Source organism: Aotus nancymaae, unplaced genomic scaffold, assembly GCF_030222135.1.
Source record: "Aotus nancymaae isolate 86718 unplaced genomic scaffold, 86718_ANA_hifiasm-v0.15.2.pri h1tg000077l, whole genome shotgun sequence".
In the NCBI taxonomy this organism is placed as follows: domain Eukaryota; kingdom Metazoa; phylum Chordata; class Mammalia; order Primates; family Aotidae; genus Aotus; species Aotus nancymaae.
In genome coordinates this window covers 17,910,977-17,926,376 of record NW_026988492.1, presented here as the reverse complement: position 1 = coordinate 17,926,376, position 15,400 = coordinate 17,910,977, and the positions used below count along the sequence as shown (strand labels likewise).

General features: G+C 42.5%; 2 protein-coding genes across 4 annotated transcripts in view; one reads left to right on the top strand and one right to left on the bottom strand.

Annotated features, from left to right (window-relative positions):
- Nucleotides 1-6,907, top strand: part of PTER (phosphotriesterase related) — a 79,929-nt gene extending 73,022 nt beyond the window's left edge. For all 3 annotated transcript variants that reach the window (XM_064368401.1, XM_064368404.1, XM_064368402.1), the window contains one exon: nucleotides 24-6,907. In XM_064368401.1, the coding sequence (XP_064224471.1) occupies nucleotides 24-234 (211 nt within the window). In that variant the 3' untranslated portion in view covers nucleotides 235-6,907. The remainder of the gene's footprint in view (nucleotides 1-23) is intronic.
- On the bottom strand, nucleotides 950-10,854 carry C1QL3 (complement C1q like 3). The gene is made up of 2 exons (XM_012455965.3): nucleotides 9,398-10,854; nucleotides 950-3,662 (listed from the first exon to the last, which is right to left on the bottom strand). Exons 1-2 carry the CDS (start codon nucleotides 9,983-9,985, stop codon nucleotides 3,483-3,485), a joined length of 768 nt encoding a protein of 255 aa, XP_012311388.1. The 5' UTR covers nucleotides 9,986-10,854; the 3' UTR covers nucleotides 950-3,482.
- Nucleotides 10,855-15,400: the final 4,546 nt, after the last annotated feature.

Genomic DNA, 15,400 nt, shown 5'->3' with positions numbered 1-15,400 from the left:
TAATGAGTTAACATTTTTCACAGGGTGCGTCTCCTGGTGGAGGAGGGCTATGAAGATGGAATTCTGATAGCACATGACATACATACGAAAACCCGGCTGATGAAATATGGAGGTCACGGCTATTCTCATATACTCACCAACATTGTTCCTAAAATGCTACTTAGAGGTATAACTGAGAATGTGCTTGATAAGATACTAATAGAGAACCCTAAGCAATGGCTGACTTTCAAATAGGATGGTTGCTTATGAATTCCCACCTTGAGTATACAACTTGCGGAGAACATGCAGTGATTTCCAATCCACTGTGAGATATTCATCAGTTACCTAGGACTAATGACTGATCATTTCCTTCTTATGAGAACTGGGAGAATTTGCCTTCTGAGACCAGCTATTACACCTGTGCCTCTAGGGATTACTCAGCCTAATTGAGCCCTATTATTGTGCCTTAACAAAATAAATACAGAAGTACCTATTTCAAAACAGTGATTTAAAGTCTGTATCCCCTACGTGGAGTTGCTGTTTTTCTCCCTAATCTATCAGCTGCACTACTTGAGAAAATTTAAAGTGTTTCTAGTTAAATTATTCCCTTCTTGAAAATCTAATGTTTCTTGTAATATTGATGATCCTACTAATTATCCTGCTGTTCTTTAATTAATGCTTAATGAATAATATGGCACTTTAAAATAGCTTCTGCAACAAGGGAAGTTAAATCTTGAGACTTTTTCCCCAAAGGATACTGACTATAATATGGTTACCAATTCACAATGATAAAAATATTTGGAAGGTCATTTTATGCTGTCCACCTAGCTATATATTCTTCTAATGAAATGGTTTTGATATCTTTGGCTTTCTGGTATCCATTTTTGCCATAAATTTTGCTGTTTTGCAAAGTTTGTGTAAGAACACATTCCACTACTGAATTATAAAAATTCAATCATAAAAGTCAAAATATATTACATAATATAGTTTAATGAATCATTACATTTATAATAACAAAGGCCACAATTTAATTAATTGATAAGATATAATGCAAAAAAAAAGAGAAATGTTTGCCTTATATATATTCCCTTTATTTCCTTTACCTTTTGTTTTTCCTTGGCCCTACACAGAGAAAATCATGCTTATTTATCTGAAGAAAAGGTCAGATCTATTGGAAATGACAGCTCGATACTAGAGCCTACTCTTTAAAAGGTATCCAGCCCTGATATTTTGTGTAAATAAAGCATTTTTTAAAACTCTTAGTTAAAACACTTAGGTGATGGGCACTGACTGCTACTTATAAATTAATCTTTTGGTTGAATCCTCACTATGCTATCTGGAACCTAAAAATATTATCCAAACCCATGCTGCCAATTCCTCTTTGATAAATATATATTGTTAATTTGAAATAAAATCCATTGTGATTCATTTATGAATTATCTTACCTATCACAAAGGCCAATTAGAATTAGTCATTATTTTTGATGAAGTGTCTGTTTTTAATCATATAAGTCATGACAGTTACTCAGACCCAGGCATTTCAACAGAGCTAACATCACCTTCAGATAGGAACACCACGCATACCTCTTGGAAAGTTGAGCTTGGCTAAATAAAAGATATTTCTGCTGCTCAAAGATGATCAAGCTTTCTGTGTATCGGAATAGAAAGTACCAAAGAGGAAGGAGCGAGGACAACAAATTAATTCCTTTAAATAAAAAATGCAAATGTCCTCCCCAGTAAAGCAAGCAGATTTTTTTTTTAAATCTCTGTTTTTGAAATCTACTTGTCAAAGAGTCTTCAAAGGCAATTGGAAGGGGAACAGATTTTTCATTGTAATCGTGGAAGTTGTGTGATAGTTAGGAGATATCAACATGCATTTTTAATCTTTTCCTTAGATGAAAGAGATGGCTTTTGGCAGTGTGTTCTAACCAGAAAGAAAGGATTTGTATTACTCTCCAAATCTACTGTACTGTCAGCTTCAATCCACCTGAGAAAAAAGAAAAAAATTGATAGCTCCAATGCATGTAATTCATAAACTGCGAAGGAGAGCCACTTGGCATCTGCAGTCCTCGTATTAACAGTCTGCCACAGAATGCAGTTACAGTATTGATTGGCATATGGTCATAGAGCAACCATAGCCTTACCTTGCAGACCTGTGAAATAAAGGGCATTTTAACCTCATAAAATTAATTTTCTGGAGAACTCTTAAAGAGAAGCCATTTTAATTGTTTTTGCTACTTCACATATTGTCATTCAAAATATCTTTCAACCCAAAAGAAGTTAAATAATTATGCAGGTTTGTGTGTGTATATATGCATATACTTTTTATATTAAAATTTTGAGGCTATACAGCCACTGTACCCTATGGAATAAAGCCTATATATATATATATAATATATATATATATGTTTTATGTGTATATAAAACATTTCATCTAATGTGTGTGTGTGTGAGTGTGTGTAGCAGATATTTGTATAAAATATAAACACTCTGTTGTCATATTGGTTATATGTGAAATTGTTAATTTTGAAATAACCTCAGGCCACAGACTTGTAGTAACCATTTGAAGGCTTTACCTCGTGTCCCCTTGGTGACATATGCAGCAGCTCAAATTAAACCTTTGTGCATTGGGTTATAAATAATCTTTTGTTCCAAAGATGGCAAAAGCCTCGGTTTGATTTGATACTGAAGAATGCATTTCTCTGACTTTCCCAGTGAATCTAAATGTATTCAGTTGACAAAATGGACACATAAGGGCTTTTTCTAAATACCGTACATAATTACACATTTTCACACTTGCGGGGTAATCCTATGATACACTGTCAATCTCTATTTTTAAAGACTATCACCAGAAAAGAGAGAAAAGAAAATTCATATAAGAAAAAGAAAATGTGAAAATGATCATAGGCTTGGGAATTCCCTCAAATCCGGAAAATTCCAGGTTAAGGCTTGAAGTTGAATCATTCCCAGGTCTAGCTCTAAAGTTAACAAGAGTACAAGGCAAACAATTTCTTTGGGGACAAGCAGCATTATTTCAATTAGACCTTCTCCTGCAGGGTAAAAATCATTCTTCCCCACACTATGAATGGACTCCAAGTATCATAATAAGCAGGTAAACTCACAAGAACCAAAGCTGACATATGGATAAAAGCAGCAAGATCACAGTACACCAAAGTATCATATATATTGAAGAAATAATTCAATGTCTTAGATTTGTCTATAAAAATTTGTGATCTATATAGGACTTCATTCACATGGACACTAACGATAAGGAGTATTTGCTTTGGCGGTAGTGGATCACACATCTGTTTATCTTGCTTTGATATTTTTTACATAATGTTTCTGAGTGATACAGATGTGAGTCAGGTAGCATTTGATTTCCCCACATATACACAACTGAGGTGCCCCGCAATTGGCATCCCTTGGGATCCTTGATTCACTGACGTTAGCCATACGAATCCATTGTTCAAACTCAGAACAATAAGCTTAGTTTCTGCATCATCATCAGTCAGCATAAATAATAAATCCAGAAAAGGTGCTGTATTTGTTGTTGTTTCCTCCATGGGCTTTCCCGCCATCTAATTTGATATAGACTTCATCTCCCGGCTCCAAATGAAGAACCACACTGTTACTGGCATAGTCGTAATTCTGATCAGCATCTTGGGCAATCGCACTAGCACGCACCTATGTGAAACAGACAAGAATTAGGATGCGTAAACGAGAATTCTCAAGTTTTCTTTTCTGCCATTCACGTAGCGTCCCAAGCTGCCGTGCAGCCGTAGCACGGAATTTAGCACAGGAAAGTCCATGTTGACCTCAAAGCTTTGTGAGGATAGTGCTGTGGCAGTTTCAGCTATGTTAGTGAGAAGGAGGACAGAAAGGGAGAAAGTAGTGCTTCAGTGGGAACCGTTCTAGCAGTCTTATCTAACGATAGATTGTAAACTGTGCATACAATTTATTCTCTTCCTGTATCACTCATTTTTCTAACTCCTTCAATCCCTATGCCCAATCACATTTTGAAATGAAATGAACAGTATTTTTTTGCATTTTAATTTAAGCCAAATTACAATATTCTAATCAGCTGTTTTTGAGTACAGAAGTTCAAGTCTAACTTCAGCTTTTCACCACAATTATTAGAAAACTGAGGTAGGTAATAGGTAAATAACCAGGAAAATACCGATCACTCTACTACCTAGAAAGAAAAAAAAAAGAAAGTCCTTTGATTTAGGGCTTTCCAAATCTAGTTCATGTAAAGCCCCCTGTACCAGGCTGGTTCAGAAGCTTAGCTCATTTATACATCTTTGATTGTATCATCTGAGTTTACAGAGTTCTTTTTTCCACTCATGTCCTTTTATTACTTAACTACGATATATGCATTGAAATTAACAATTTAATCTTAACATATCTAAAAGTTAAAGAAGGAACTAAATTTTCATGCTCTGAGGCTTCTCCAGTTTCAAGAATTTTTGAATGATTTCATTGAATATCCATTTATACTTAGGAGACTGTAAATACATGGCTTGATTTGAGGACAGAGGCTGCTTATAATCTGCCCATGTTAAGCCTGTGATCTCATTAGTGAGTTCATAGACATTTACAAACAGTCAGATTGCCTATCATCTCATGCAGTGTGGACATTCTGTCAGATTCTTAGCTCAAATTGGGCTTCATATTCATTTAGATATGTTTTGATTCTGCCTTGGAAAATCTTTCAACAGGCAGACTTAGATTTGATTTATTTCAGTAAAACATCTTGTTCTTTGGCTTGTTTCATTTCTATGCCACTATAATGATATTTCCCTGAATAACATAGCAAGTGATTTAGTGGTTTTGTAAACCTGCACTATGTAATAATGCATGACTTGGGGTACAATATGCTGGATTTTATCACTTGGCAAAAGGAGAGAAATGAGACAAAAGTCAAGAATTTCCATGTGTTTCTTTCAAAATTTAAATGATAGGTTTTCCAATTAAATTTTCATGTGATATGTTCTCGCATTAATGCTGAAATGTTAAAAAAAAAAGGAGAAGGCTCTTTGACACTGCTGAACTTGTAGTCATTTGAGTAATATCTTTAAAATTTCTTTCTGGGTATCATATAGCAGAAGGAGAAAATGGCTTAAAGGATTTAGAATTGCTTAACAGTGTGCTAACAGACCCTAATATAATGAAAGCAATATACCATGTAATTATACTCAGAAGCATTGACTCCTATGTATATACCAATTTAGTAAAGTGGTCAGTTTTGACCATTAAATAATAATGCAATTTAACTTCATAATATTTTCTAAAAATTAATCATGAGTTTGTAGGAGTTGGATGCTTTGATTCATTAATTTCATCTAGTCACTAATTCCCAGGGAAACAAATCTACAAGGAGAATATTGCTCTTACAATTGTGTTTTTTCTAATCTGTGGATTTGTAATGGGTGAGAAAATTTTAAAACAAAATATTTATGAGCTACATTAGTAATACATTAATTATCAACCCATAATATACTCCTCAGCTATTACTAATAACCAGACACATTTTATTCAGTGCTTTGGGTGTTTAGGACATGTTCTGTGGTTACTGGCCTTTAACATGGTTTTCTACATGAAGGTACTGGAGAAACAGAACACATTAAAATCACTTGGTTTTGACACAGTAATCTTTTAAAAATAGAATGCCATTTTTATACTCCAGGATGTAGCCACAAAACTAAGTAAACGTCACCATTTTTATTCAGCAAGTGTAAATACAAACCTGCAAATGCATTAGAATGGTTCCACACACTGAAATGTTCCCCTCACCGTTTCTACCACCTTTGTTGAATAAAGCCAGTGTGGTTGCTTTTTAATGAATGTAATTCTCTGAGATTTTAACCTACACTGTACAGTAAGACTGTCCCAATTAAATAATTGCCATACTCTAGTGTATATACATGATTTCGGTATGCCTTCTCACCTGATCATATTCTAAAGATATGATAGGACTTGAAATTTCAAGCTCTAGTACCCAGCTCAGTGACTTTAACAATTCTTTCAAGCCATCAAACTATTGAAGAAGGTAATGCATTCACCCTAGAGGCTATTTCCAGATTCCTAAATGTACACTGATTTCAGCATTTTGTCTGGGATTATGATCCATCCTTTCTTCAGTGCAATAGACCCATGTCTAACTAAATTTTCTCTAGTATCTTTTTCTTATTACAAGATAACTATTTAGATTCTGCTTTATCTTTAGTCCATGTTTCTTTAACCCCAAAAAGATTATTAATTTGACATGTCATTAATCTCTCTAATAAACGAATACCAACCCACAAACTACTCATTCTTTTAAAAATATTTGTGTTCATCGGTGCCAGAACTAATAAATTTTTAAGAGTACCAACTGTTCTTTAATTATTTTATGCTTTCAATCCTGAACCAGCTTTAGTTTTCATTAGAGTGGCTTATTTATTATAGTGGCATTAGACTGATTATATTCAAACAGCAATTTTTCTTCATGTTTTCTGTTAAAGGGATTAAACATTAAAGAGATTTCCTCTTTCCAGATGTAAAGCTATTTGAGTCTAACTTTTACCTTTAATATGCACTGTCATGGGCTTTCAACAAATGGTAAGATTAAATTCAGGCTGATGGTTTCATGGGGAATATGAGAGCTGCGGTCCTTTTAGGGGTGTGTTTCTGTGTCTGTTATAGGTTATGTAGTTTTAGCATTATCTTATTAGTGAGGATTTATCATTGGAGACAATATTTATGGTGACATTTGTAATTTAATTAATTGCTACTGATGTTCTCATAATTTCATTTTCATTGTACTTCTGTGGAATCATAAACAAAAGGTTAAGTGGCACATCAGGTTAATTTACTGGTCTTTGATGTTTCCATCTGTGATCCTACGTTCTACACAAAGCATAAATAAAATGGCTCTCATATGGTTACGATCCAGAGCATTGCTCTCTCTTAGAGGGAACTGCATTTTTAGTTTAATTTTTGTGCTTCTCAAAATCCACTTAATCCATAGAACATTACATTACACTGACATGGATCTCTGAGTTTTCTCTTTTATGAAAACAAATTAGGTCAGCCAGAGAGGGAACCTGCCATTCTAGGAAGTGATCAGACAAGAATATAATTGAAAAGCAAGAGTGAAGTGTTATTTTAAATTAATAAAAAGATTTTATAAGATTTCTCATTTTTAACCACCTGCAGACTGGACTTGACAAAATAGTTCTAGTCTAGAGATAAAATTCCTTAACAGTAGTAGTGTAGTAATCATTTTCCAAAATAGTCCACACTGAATTAAGAAAAAAACATTGTTTACAGCTATAGACTTATTTTTCTGAATTACCTGTTGCATACCTTTTTGCAAAAGTAGCAGCTTAATATTACCCACGAAAAGCATTATACACTATAAGTTCAGCTGTGTTACCTTATTATTTTTCCTGATCCTCATGGAATGTGTATGCTAGAGTGATACGAAGGAAGATTTTACACCCCAAACAATGGGATAATTTTCAAAACAAAATGCACATAGAACACCTACATGGTATTACCTTCTTGGAATCAGTATAATATCCACAGGCTCAGCAGTCTAGACATCAACATTTAAACTAATTTAAATGTATTAATCCCTGCTTTTTTCCTGCAATTGCAATTTTCAGATAAAGATGTGAGCATTTTTATACATTTGCTGATAAAATTGGAATCCTTTCATAATTGATACCTCTAAAAATCATCTCTTTAGCCGGATAGTATTTTCCAGACCTAACCTTTGAGTCAGAAGAGAGCCAATTTGCAAATAAAGGGGTGTCTCATGGCTGCCTGCTGAGGGCTGTTCATAAGCCTTTTTGTGAGGGTGATTCAGTAGCTCATTCTGGTACAGTGAGTCATGCCCGTTTTAACCCTTTGCTTATAACTATCTTACTGCTCTATGAATAGTTTTTATTTATCTTAATATTATTTTCATGCATAATAACTATAACAAACAACTCTGTCAGTGCCTCCTGGTGGCCATTTTTCCTTTTTGTTCTGTATCCTGAGGGTTCCTTAAGCTACTTGTAGGAAAGGGTAGGGAACAGGACGTCTTGTGTCCTTCGTCTCTCTTACGCATTTAGGACATTTTTTTTTTGTCTTTCATTTTTGAAAGTATTCTGACATTGAATTAGGTCTTTGGAATCCTGCTTGAATGGTGCTTAATAGAAACCTGGGTTGTAGCTAAGAAGCTCTGAACGTCTAGGGGGCTAGTTAACCTAAAGCCCAATAGACCTCGCTAAGTCAAAGTTGCTGCAGGAGAGGAGGTCTCTTGATGGCGATGCCGGGGTCTCGAGCCATCCCCCATGCCACGCAATAAGCAAAGTTAAAAATCCAGAAACTCACCTCCACATCGCAGGCTGCAGGCTGCAAGGCCTCGCCCCAGTGGCTGCTGATTCAGCGTGCACAGAAGGTCCCATTACACTTTTAGATAGTTACAAATATTATTTTCCTCTTCTGACTAAGAGATCAAACAAGCTTCGGTTTTGCAATGACCTCGAATTTCTCCACAGTGGCCCCAGCAGAACGCTGCAGACCCATGCGTGGCCCTTGTGGCGGCGCCGACTGGCCCAGGGGATCAAATCCTCTTGGCCGGCTGGTCCAGAGGTTGATAGACCCGGGGCTGCGCTGGAACCGGTCGTCCCCCAGGCCACCTGCCTGAGCGTCCTCCGACTCCATAGTCAGAGTTTGGGTTCTATGTCTGGCTGCGTGCTGTGTTTCACCGCATGAACCCCCGAATCTCAACTATTCCTTTTGTTATCAGCACTCCTTGCCTCTCCCCTCCGCTATTTTTTGGCTGAAAACGAAACTGGAGTTTGCGCCTTGAAATTGACTCTATGTGAGTTTCACGACCTGGGACCCCGCAAGGACTCTGTGACCGCGGGCCCCACGGTTGCTCCTCCGGCTTGGAGCCACTCCTTCCGGGCCCTTGTTTCTCCCTCGGGCCTCTGTATACCACCCCCGAGTCGGTCACCCCGGCACGCCCATTCCGTACTCCCCCAGCCCTCTCCACTCCCCAGAAAGCCCGTAAGCGACCCTGCGCTGCGGAGGATCCCATGGCCAAGGGTCACTTCCCGCGCCGGGACTCCCCAGTGCACAAGCTGTCCCGGGGACCCAGCCCCCGGCTTCCCGCCCCTCTAGGGTCGCGCTCGCAGGCGCGCTCACTGTTCAAGGGTCCCAGACTCCGGAACCGCCCTCTCCAGACCGCGGGGCGCCCTCCTGCGCGCACGACCCCCACCTCTCCAGGGTGGGACGGCGTCCCCCCTCGCCGTCGCTCCAGGGAGCCCGGCCGCCGCGCCCTTCCTCCGCGGGCTCCCACCCCCATTTCCGGGGTCTCCTCCCTCTCGCCCGCACCTTCCCGCGCTCCCTCCCCGCCCTCCCCGCCGCCCGCCCGCGCTCACCTGGTTGTTTTTGCAGAGATCAGCCCACATGCTGGTGCCGTCCCCTCCGCGCATCAGGACGTGGTAGGTAAAGAAGTAGATGCCCGGGATGGAGCAGGTGAACTTGCCGGTGGTGGGGTCATAGTGGTTTCCGAGGTTGGTGACCACGTCGTCGAACTTGAGCACCTCGTAGCCTTCGTGCTGCCGCTTGAGGCCGGCGTAGAAGGCGATCTTGGGCACCGTGCTGTAGGTAGCGGCGCTGATGGCCCCTGCCGCGTTCAGGCCGGGCGCCCCGGGCGGGCCTGGCAGGCCTTGGCGGCCCGGCTCGCCCTTCTCGCCCGGGGGCCCCATGGGGCCCGGCGGCCCCGGCTCTCCGGGGGGCCCTCGCGGACCCGCCTTTCCGGGCCGGCCGGCCTCGCCTTTGGGGCCCTGGATGAAGGTGGGCAGGGACTGCATGAGGCCTCGGTCGGGCGTGGCGGCGGTGCTGGGCGCCTTGGTGCCCCCGTAGGGGTCGCAGACCATGCGGCAGGTGCCCAGCATCTCGTAGTGCGCCGACGTGCCGGCCGAGCTCACCAGCACCGGGATGAGGATCACCAGCAGCAGCACCATCACCACCCCCAGCGCCCCGGCGGCGATCAGGCGCCTCCTGCTGCCCACCAGCCGGCTCAGCGCGGGGCGATCCTCTTGTCTGCTTTTGGACAAAATTTTGAAGGTTGGGCGGGGACCTCTTCAGAGCCGAAAACAACCCCTGCGAACCCCAAGTCCCCTGGGCGGGCGCGCGCCGGCCGCTGCTGCCGACTCCTGCTCCCCCCGCGGAGGCTGCGGCTGGGGAGGGCGCGCTGGCGCCTAGTGACTTGAGCCGAAGTCCCGAGCCCGGGGTGGGGGCCGGGGGAGGGGTGCGCGGGGCGCCCTCGCCTCCCGCAAGCTCCTTCGCACCTGTGGCTGCCGCCGCCTCCGGCGCGGCCACCGGGAGGGCAGAGCCAGCCGCCGCCTCCTGCGCTCGCCCGGGCCGCTCACACTTTTATGCTGCCGCCGCCCGCGATCGACTTTTCCGTTTTTGCAGACTGCGCCAGTTCGCACCAACTTTCCGTCTGAAGTTGCCTTTTTCTGCCTCCTCCTCCTCTTCTTTCGCTCGCTCAGTTCGCCCGTCCGCTGCCTTTTTTTTTCTGCCTCCTTTCTCTCTTCCTTCTTTGCCACCACCACAACTCGAATAGACGCGCACCCCAAAGCCCCGCGCGGGCCCGGGCGTCCCCGGGGTGCACCCGGAGGCGGCGGCGGCGGGCACGGGCGGCTCGGAGAGGCTCGGGGCTGGGGCGGAGGAGCGAGCGAGCAGCGGCGAGCGCCTCACGGCCGGGAGCGGAGCGAGAGAGAGACTGAAGGCAGAATTCTGCCTGGGTACCACCTGCCAGGAGAAGAGGAGGCTGACAAACGCGCGCCGGAGCAATTTATAGGCACCCAAGGCACAGAGGAAGGGGAGCCGCTTTGGCATCTCATTGCAGCATCTGCTCTGCTCATCCCACTCAGAGAGAGTTTGGCATTACTCTGACAATGTGGGATTTTTTTTTTTTGGCCTCTCTTTTTTTCTCTCTCTGCACATGGATGAACAGTGAGATTCTGAATACTCCCTGGCTGAACCAAGCGATGGCAGGTCCTGCTGGACCCACCTGGGGGAGGGAGACAGCTGTGCGACAGCTTTCAGGGCTCAAGGGTCACACCTAAGTCCCAGATTTCCCCACTGCCAGCAGCCCCAGTCAGAGGGTGGAGGTGAAGGTTGAAAGGAGGTAGCCGAGTTGACAATGTTTCTCTGCTGGCTCCTCCACAATCAGTGCTTCAGGTGTTTTTCAAAATGCTACTTTAACAGAGGGAGGGCCTTTTAGAATTTTCCAGATGGTAGGTGTGATTTTCTTTTAATCTGATGGTTTTCGTCCCCTGCCTTCTAAATGAACGTTACTCCGAGAACAGTGAGGAGTGTTGAAAAGCCAAAGAATATTTCTCCACGATTTTAAGTGGACATGTCCACCGCATGGGGGGGAAGGGGTTGGTCCTTTTTACAAATGCTGCACCCTGGTGAGTGCATACATACGTACTCTACCTGCAGGCTTACAGTTCTCGCAAGCTTTCAGGAGATACCCCCAATGGACCTGAAGTTGCATTTACTTAAAGGCGCTAAATGCACGAGAAATAATCACTTGTCAAAATGGCGTCAAAAGATCAAGCAAGCAGCATTTATTTCCACAAGTGCTGGGCAAGGTCTTTTCCAAGATATGCAAAGAGTTCTATAAGCTCCGTAGCAAATTTCCCAAATGGACATTGAGGGAGGGGAGAAATAGGAGAAATACAAGAAAGAAGACCCCCTTTCTCAGTGGGTGAGCTGGAGAAGGAACAGCACAGTTTATCAAATTACTGGAAAGCCCCCAGGGTAGATATTAGGCAAGTGATCCCACCAACAAATACTTAAGACACACGAGAATGGCTTTAAATAAATAAGTAGAATTGATTCCTAAATCATACTTCTGCATTCAGGAGCAACAGATGTCAATCAAACGTGGGTGACATTTGCTTGTCAATACGACGATGATGGCTGGGAAGACGGTGACTTATTACATCAGGGTGAGAATCTGAAATGAAAAGCAGGAACAAATATGACTACAGCAAGCAAACAATAACAACCTGGGTGACGATCAGCAGCCTGTGATCTTGTCTGTGGGTTTCACAGCAGGGACATCTCCTTTCCTCCCTGTGCCTCAACCTAACCCCCCCACTCCAGCCCACCCACCAATTTAGTTCTTTCTTTCCTTCTTCTCTGTTTCAAAACAAAATAAGGTCAAACGAGCAGAGAGAAGGAAACAAAGATTCATTGATTCGTCTAAGAGAAATGTCAGTAGCTCCTTCAGGCCTTGGCTGGGAGAATCACCCTAAGAGTTGTGCTGTGTGGCTCAGCGGGGTGGGGGTCTCTACCTCCTGGCTACTGATAGAGCCACACTGCTCCTGGTATTGGAAAATAGTCCTTCCCACTTCTCAAGGCTTTAAGTTTTATTTTAGGGTAGTGGTTTTATAAATGAGGGCCTATTGCTTGGGCATAATTAGACACATATTTCCATAATATTTTTGTTCACATAAGCTGCCTTATTTTCATATTTTTAAGGAGTAACACGTAGTGAGTTCTCTCCTGGCCATAATACTTACTTTCCTAACACATCTTCTAGATTGCTTCTTGAAAGTCACCTTCCTTTTGGAGGACAAAATGGTGAGGTTTGCTGCCAGCACCAGGGAGGTAGGGTATTCATAAAACTCTGATGCACCAAATTATAAATGTCATAAGGCCTCTCTATTGCTAAGAAGAGTTCTGTACGTGACACAAAAGGAGTTTTTTTTAAAGGTAGAGATGTATAGAGAAACTCTCATCAAAACCTCAAGATATGTGAAGTTTTCCCATTGACTAATGTTCAAGATAGGTTAGAGTCGAATGCTCATAAAATGCTTATCAATGCTCATAAAATATTAGAGTTGAAATGGACCCTGCAAAGCTCATCTGTCTGCTGCTCATGCAGATGATGAGACTGAAACAGAACTTCGGGAAGTCAGCGCCATTCAACAAGCTTGCCCCTGCCCTCTCCTCTGCACAGTATATGGATACCTCCTGTCCCAGCCTGAGACTGGCCATACTAGTTCTAGTAACAGAGGCTTTCCTCCTTCTACTTTCTCTGACACCAAAGGAAATGTGATTTTGCAAGTGAGTGCCCTTACATTTTAAAGCTCTGCTGAGATTTAGAAAGGCACTCAGCAGCCATCATTCACCATGAAGGGGATTCCCTCCCAGGCCACATGGCTGACCCCAGCCTTTCTATTAACTGCACAAGCCTGGGCAATGCATGGATATCTGGATTTTTAGTGAAGCAAATTTAAATTCCTAGTCTCCTTCTTCTCCTCTAGAAGTGTCTCACTATGCACTTTGGGGGAACCTTTTTGATCCCCTGCGATTTTCAAGGATGACTTGGTAGTAGATGAACTTATGGCTGGTTACTGCCACTTTCTACGGCTTGAATTTCCCAGAAGGTTCTCTGCAAAGTTACTCACGCTTCAGCTCTTGTTCCGACAGTTTGGATAAACCATCTGATATGGCATATTACTCATCATCTTTATATGTATATAATAATAGAAAACGTGTCAATTAAAAAAATATTTGATTTTCTTCAGTCCTCATTAGAGAACCAAGTTTTTTTTCTCATATTTGATAAGAATCTTGGAAGCAGGCCCTGGAATCTCATTTCTGCAGCACCTCCCAACCATCTCTCAAGAAAACCCCAGGCTCCGTACTCCCATTCCTCTTGTACGCGGACCTTGCGGACCCTCCAGAGGATGAAGTCCAACCCAGAAAGCCGTGGTGGTGGCTGGATCACGAGCCTGTGATTTTCATCTTCCCCACATCATTTCTGTTGCTTTCGGAGAGGCGCGCAGATCCTAAGCACCCAACTCCCACACCGACGTGCACGGCCATCCGTTAATCATTATTGAGTATCCGCTGACAGCACAGCCCTATGCTGGGCTCTTACCAGGCAAACAAATATTTAGTCATGAAAATGATTTCCAAATCCAGCAGCACTTAAGCAGAAATAGCATTTCTTGTAACAGGAAAAAAATAATAATAAATTAACAAACCCAACGGCTGTCCAGAGAATCAGACATAAAAAGTACAAAACATTGAGACTGGATCTGCTATTTATCTTTAATGTAGGGGTCCCCAAATTGTATTTCAGAACATAGACTTCTTTGACTGAAGAATTGTGCATTTCTAACCAGAAAGAGTCTGCCTAAGTTATGTAGGGAAGCCGTATATCCTTATGGCTTTGGAATCAGATGAGTCTTAATTTGAATCCTGGCTTCCTCATTTAGGAGCTGTGAAAGTTACTTAATCTCCCAGAGGCTCAATTTCCTTTGTGGTAATGTGGAAATAACACTAATACCTAAATCATAGGATTGTTGTGAAGATTAAGTGGGTTAATGCATGAAATTACAATAGTACCCAATTTATAATAAGAGCCTGATAACTGCCAACTGACATCTTAGTATATTGTAGGACTACTGAGTAGTGTATGCCTATGAATTGAATGGAAGAATACAAGGCTTAGTAAAGGAAGCTGAAACCGAAGGGGCTAAGTTAAGACAAATGGCATAAAATGAACGGTAAATAGGATAGACTTAGACAAAACAGGGGCGGGGGAACACAAAAGTTCCCCAGCAGAGTTGCCGAGGTGTCCTCTCCTGTAATATCAAGCAAAACAAAACTCAAACCAAGGATCACATTACCCTTTTCCAAAGTAAAAAGACAAAATTTTCTATCAAGACCATTTGAATTCGTTGTAGTTTGGTAGCCCAAGACCTGGTGGGATGTATAACCACGTGCCTTTTGTCCTCCAGGAAGTTCTCAAGTCAACAAGCTGCAAGTATATTTAAAAATTATTGAGATCATTATTCAGGAACTGTTTCTGTGAATAACAAGTCTCAAAACAGCAAACTTTCCAGAGAGGGCCGCTTGGTTTTGTTGTTGCTGTTTTTTGGGGTTTTTTTTCACTTTAAAAAAATTTTTTTAAATTTTGTTATTGTACTTGAAGTTCTGGGGTACATATGCAGAAGGGGCAGGCTTGTTACATAGGCATACACGTGCCTTGGTGGTTTGCTGCATCCATTACCCCGTCATCTACATTAGGTATTTCTCCGAATGCTATCCCTCCCCAATCCCCCCACCCCCTGCTATCCCTCCCCTAGCCTCCCACCCCCAAACAGGCCCCGGTGTGTGATGTTCCCCTCCCTGTGTCCATGTGTTCTCATTGTTCAACACCCACATATGAGTGAGAACATGTGGTGTTTGGTTTTCTGTTCTTGTGTTAGTTTGCTGAGAATGATGGTTTCCAGCTTCACCCGTGTCCCTGCAAACGATATGAACTCATCCTTTTGGGTTCCAACCCAAAAGGAGTTTTGCTCTGTCTCCAGGCTGGACTGCTGCGGTGCAATCTCAGCTCACTG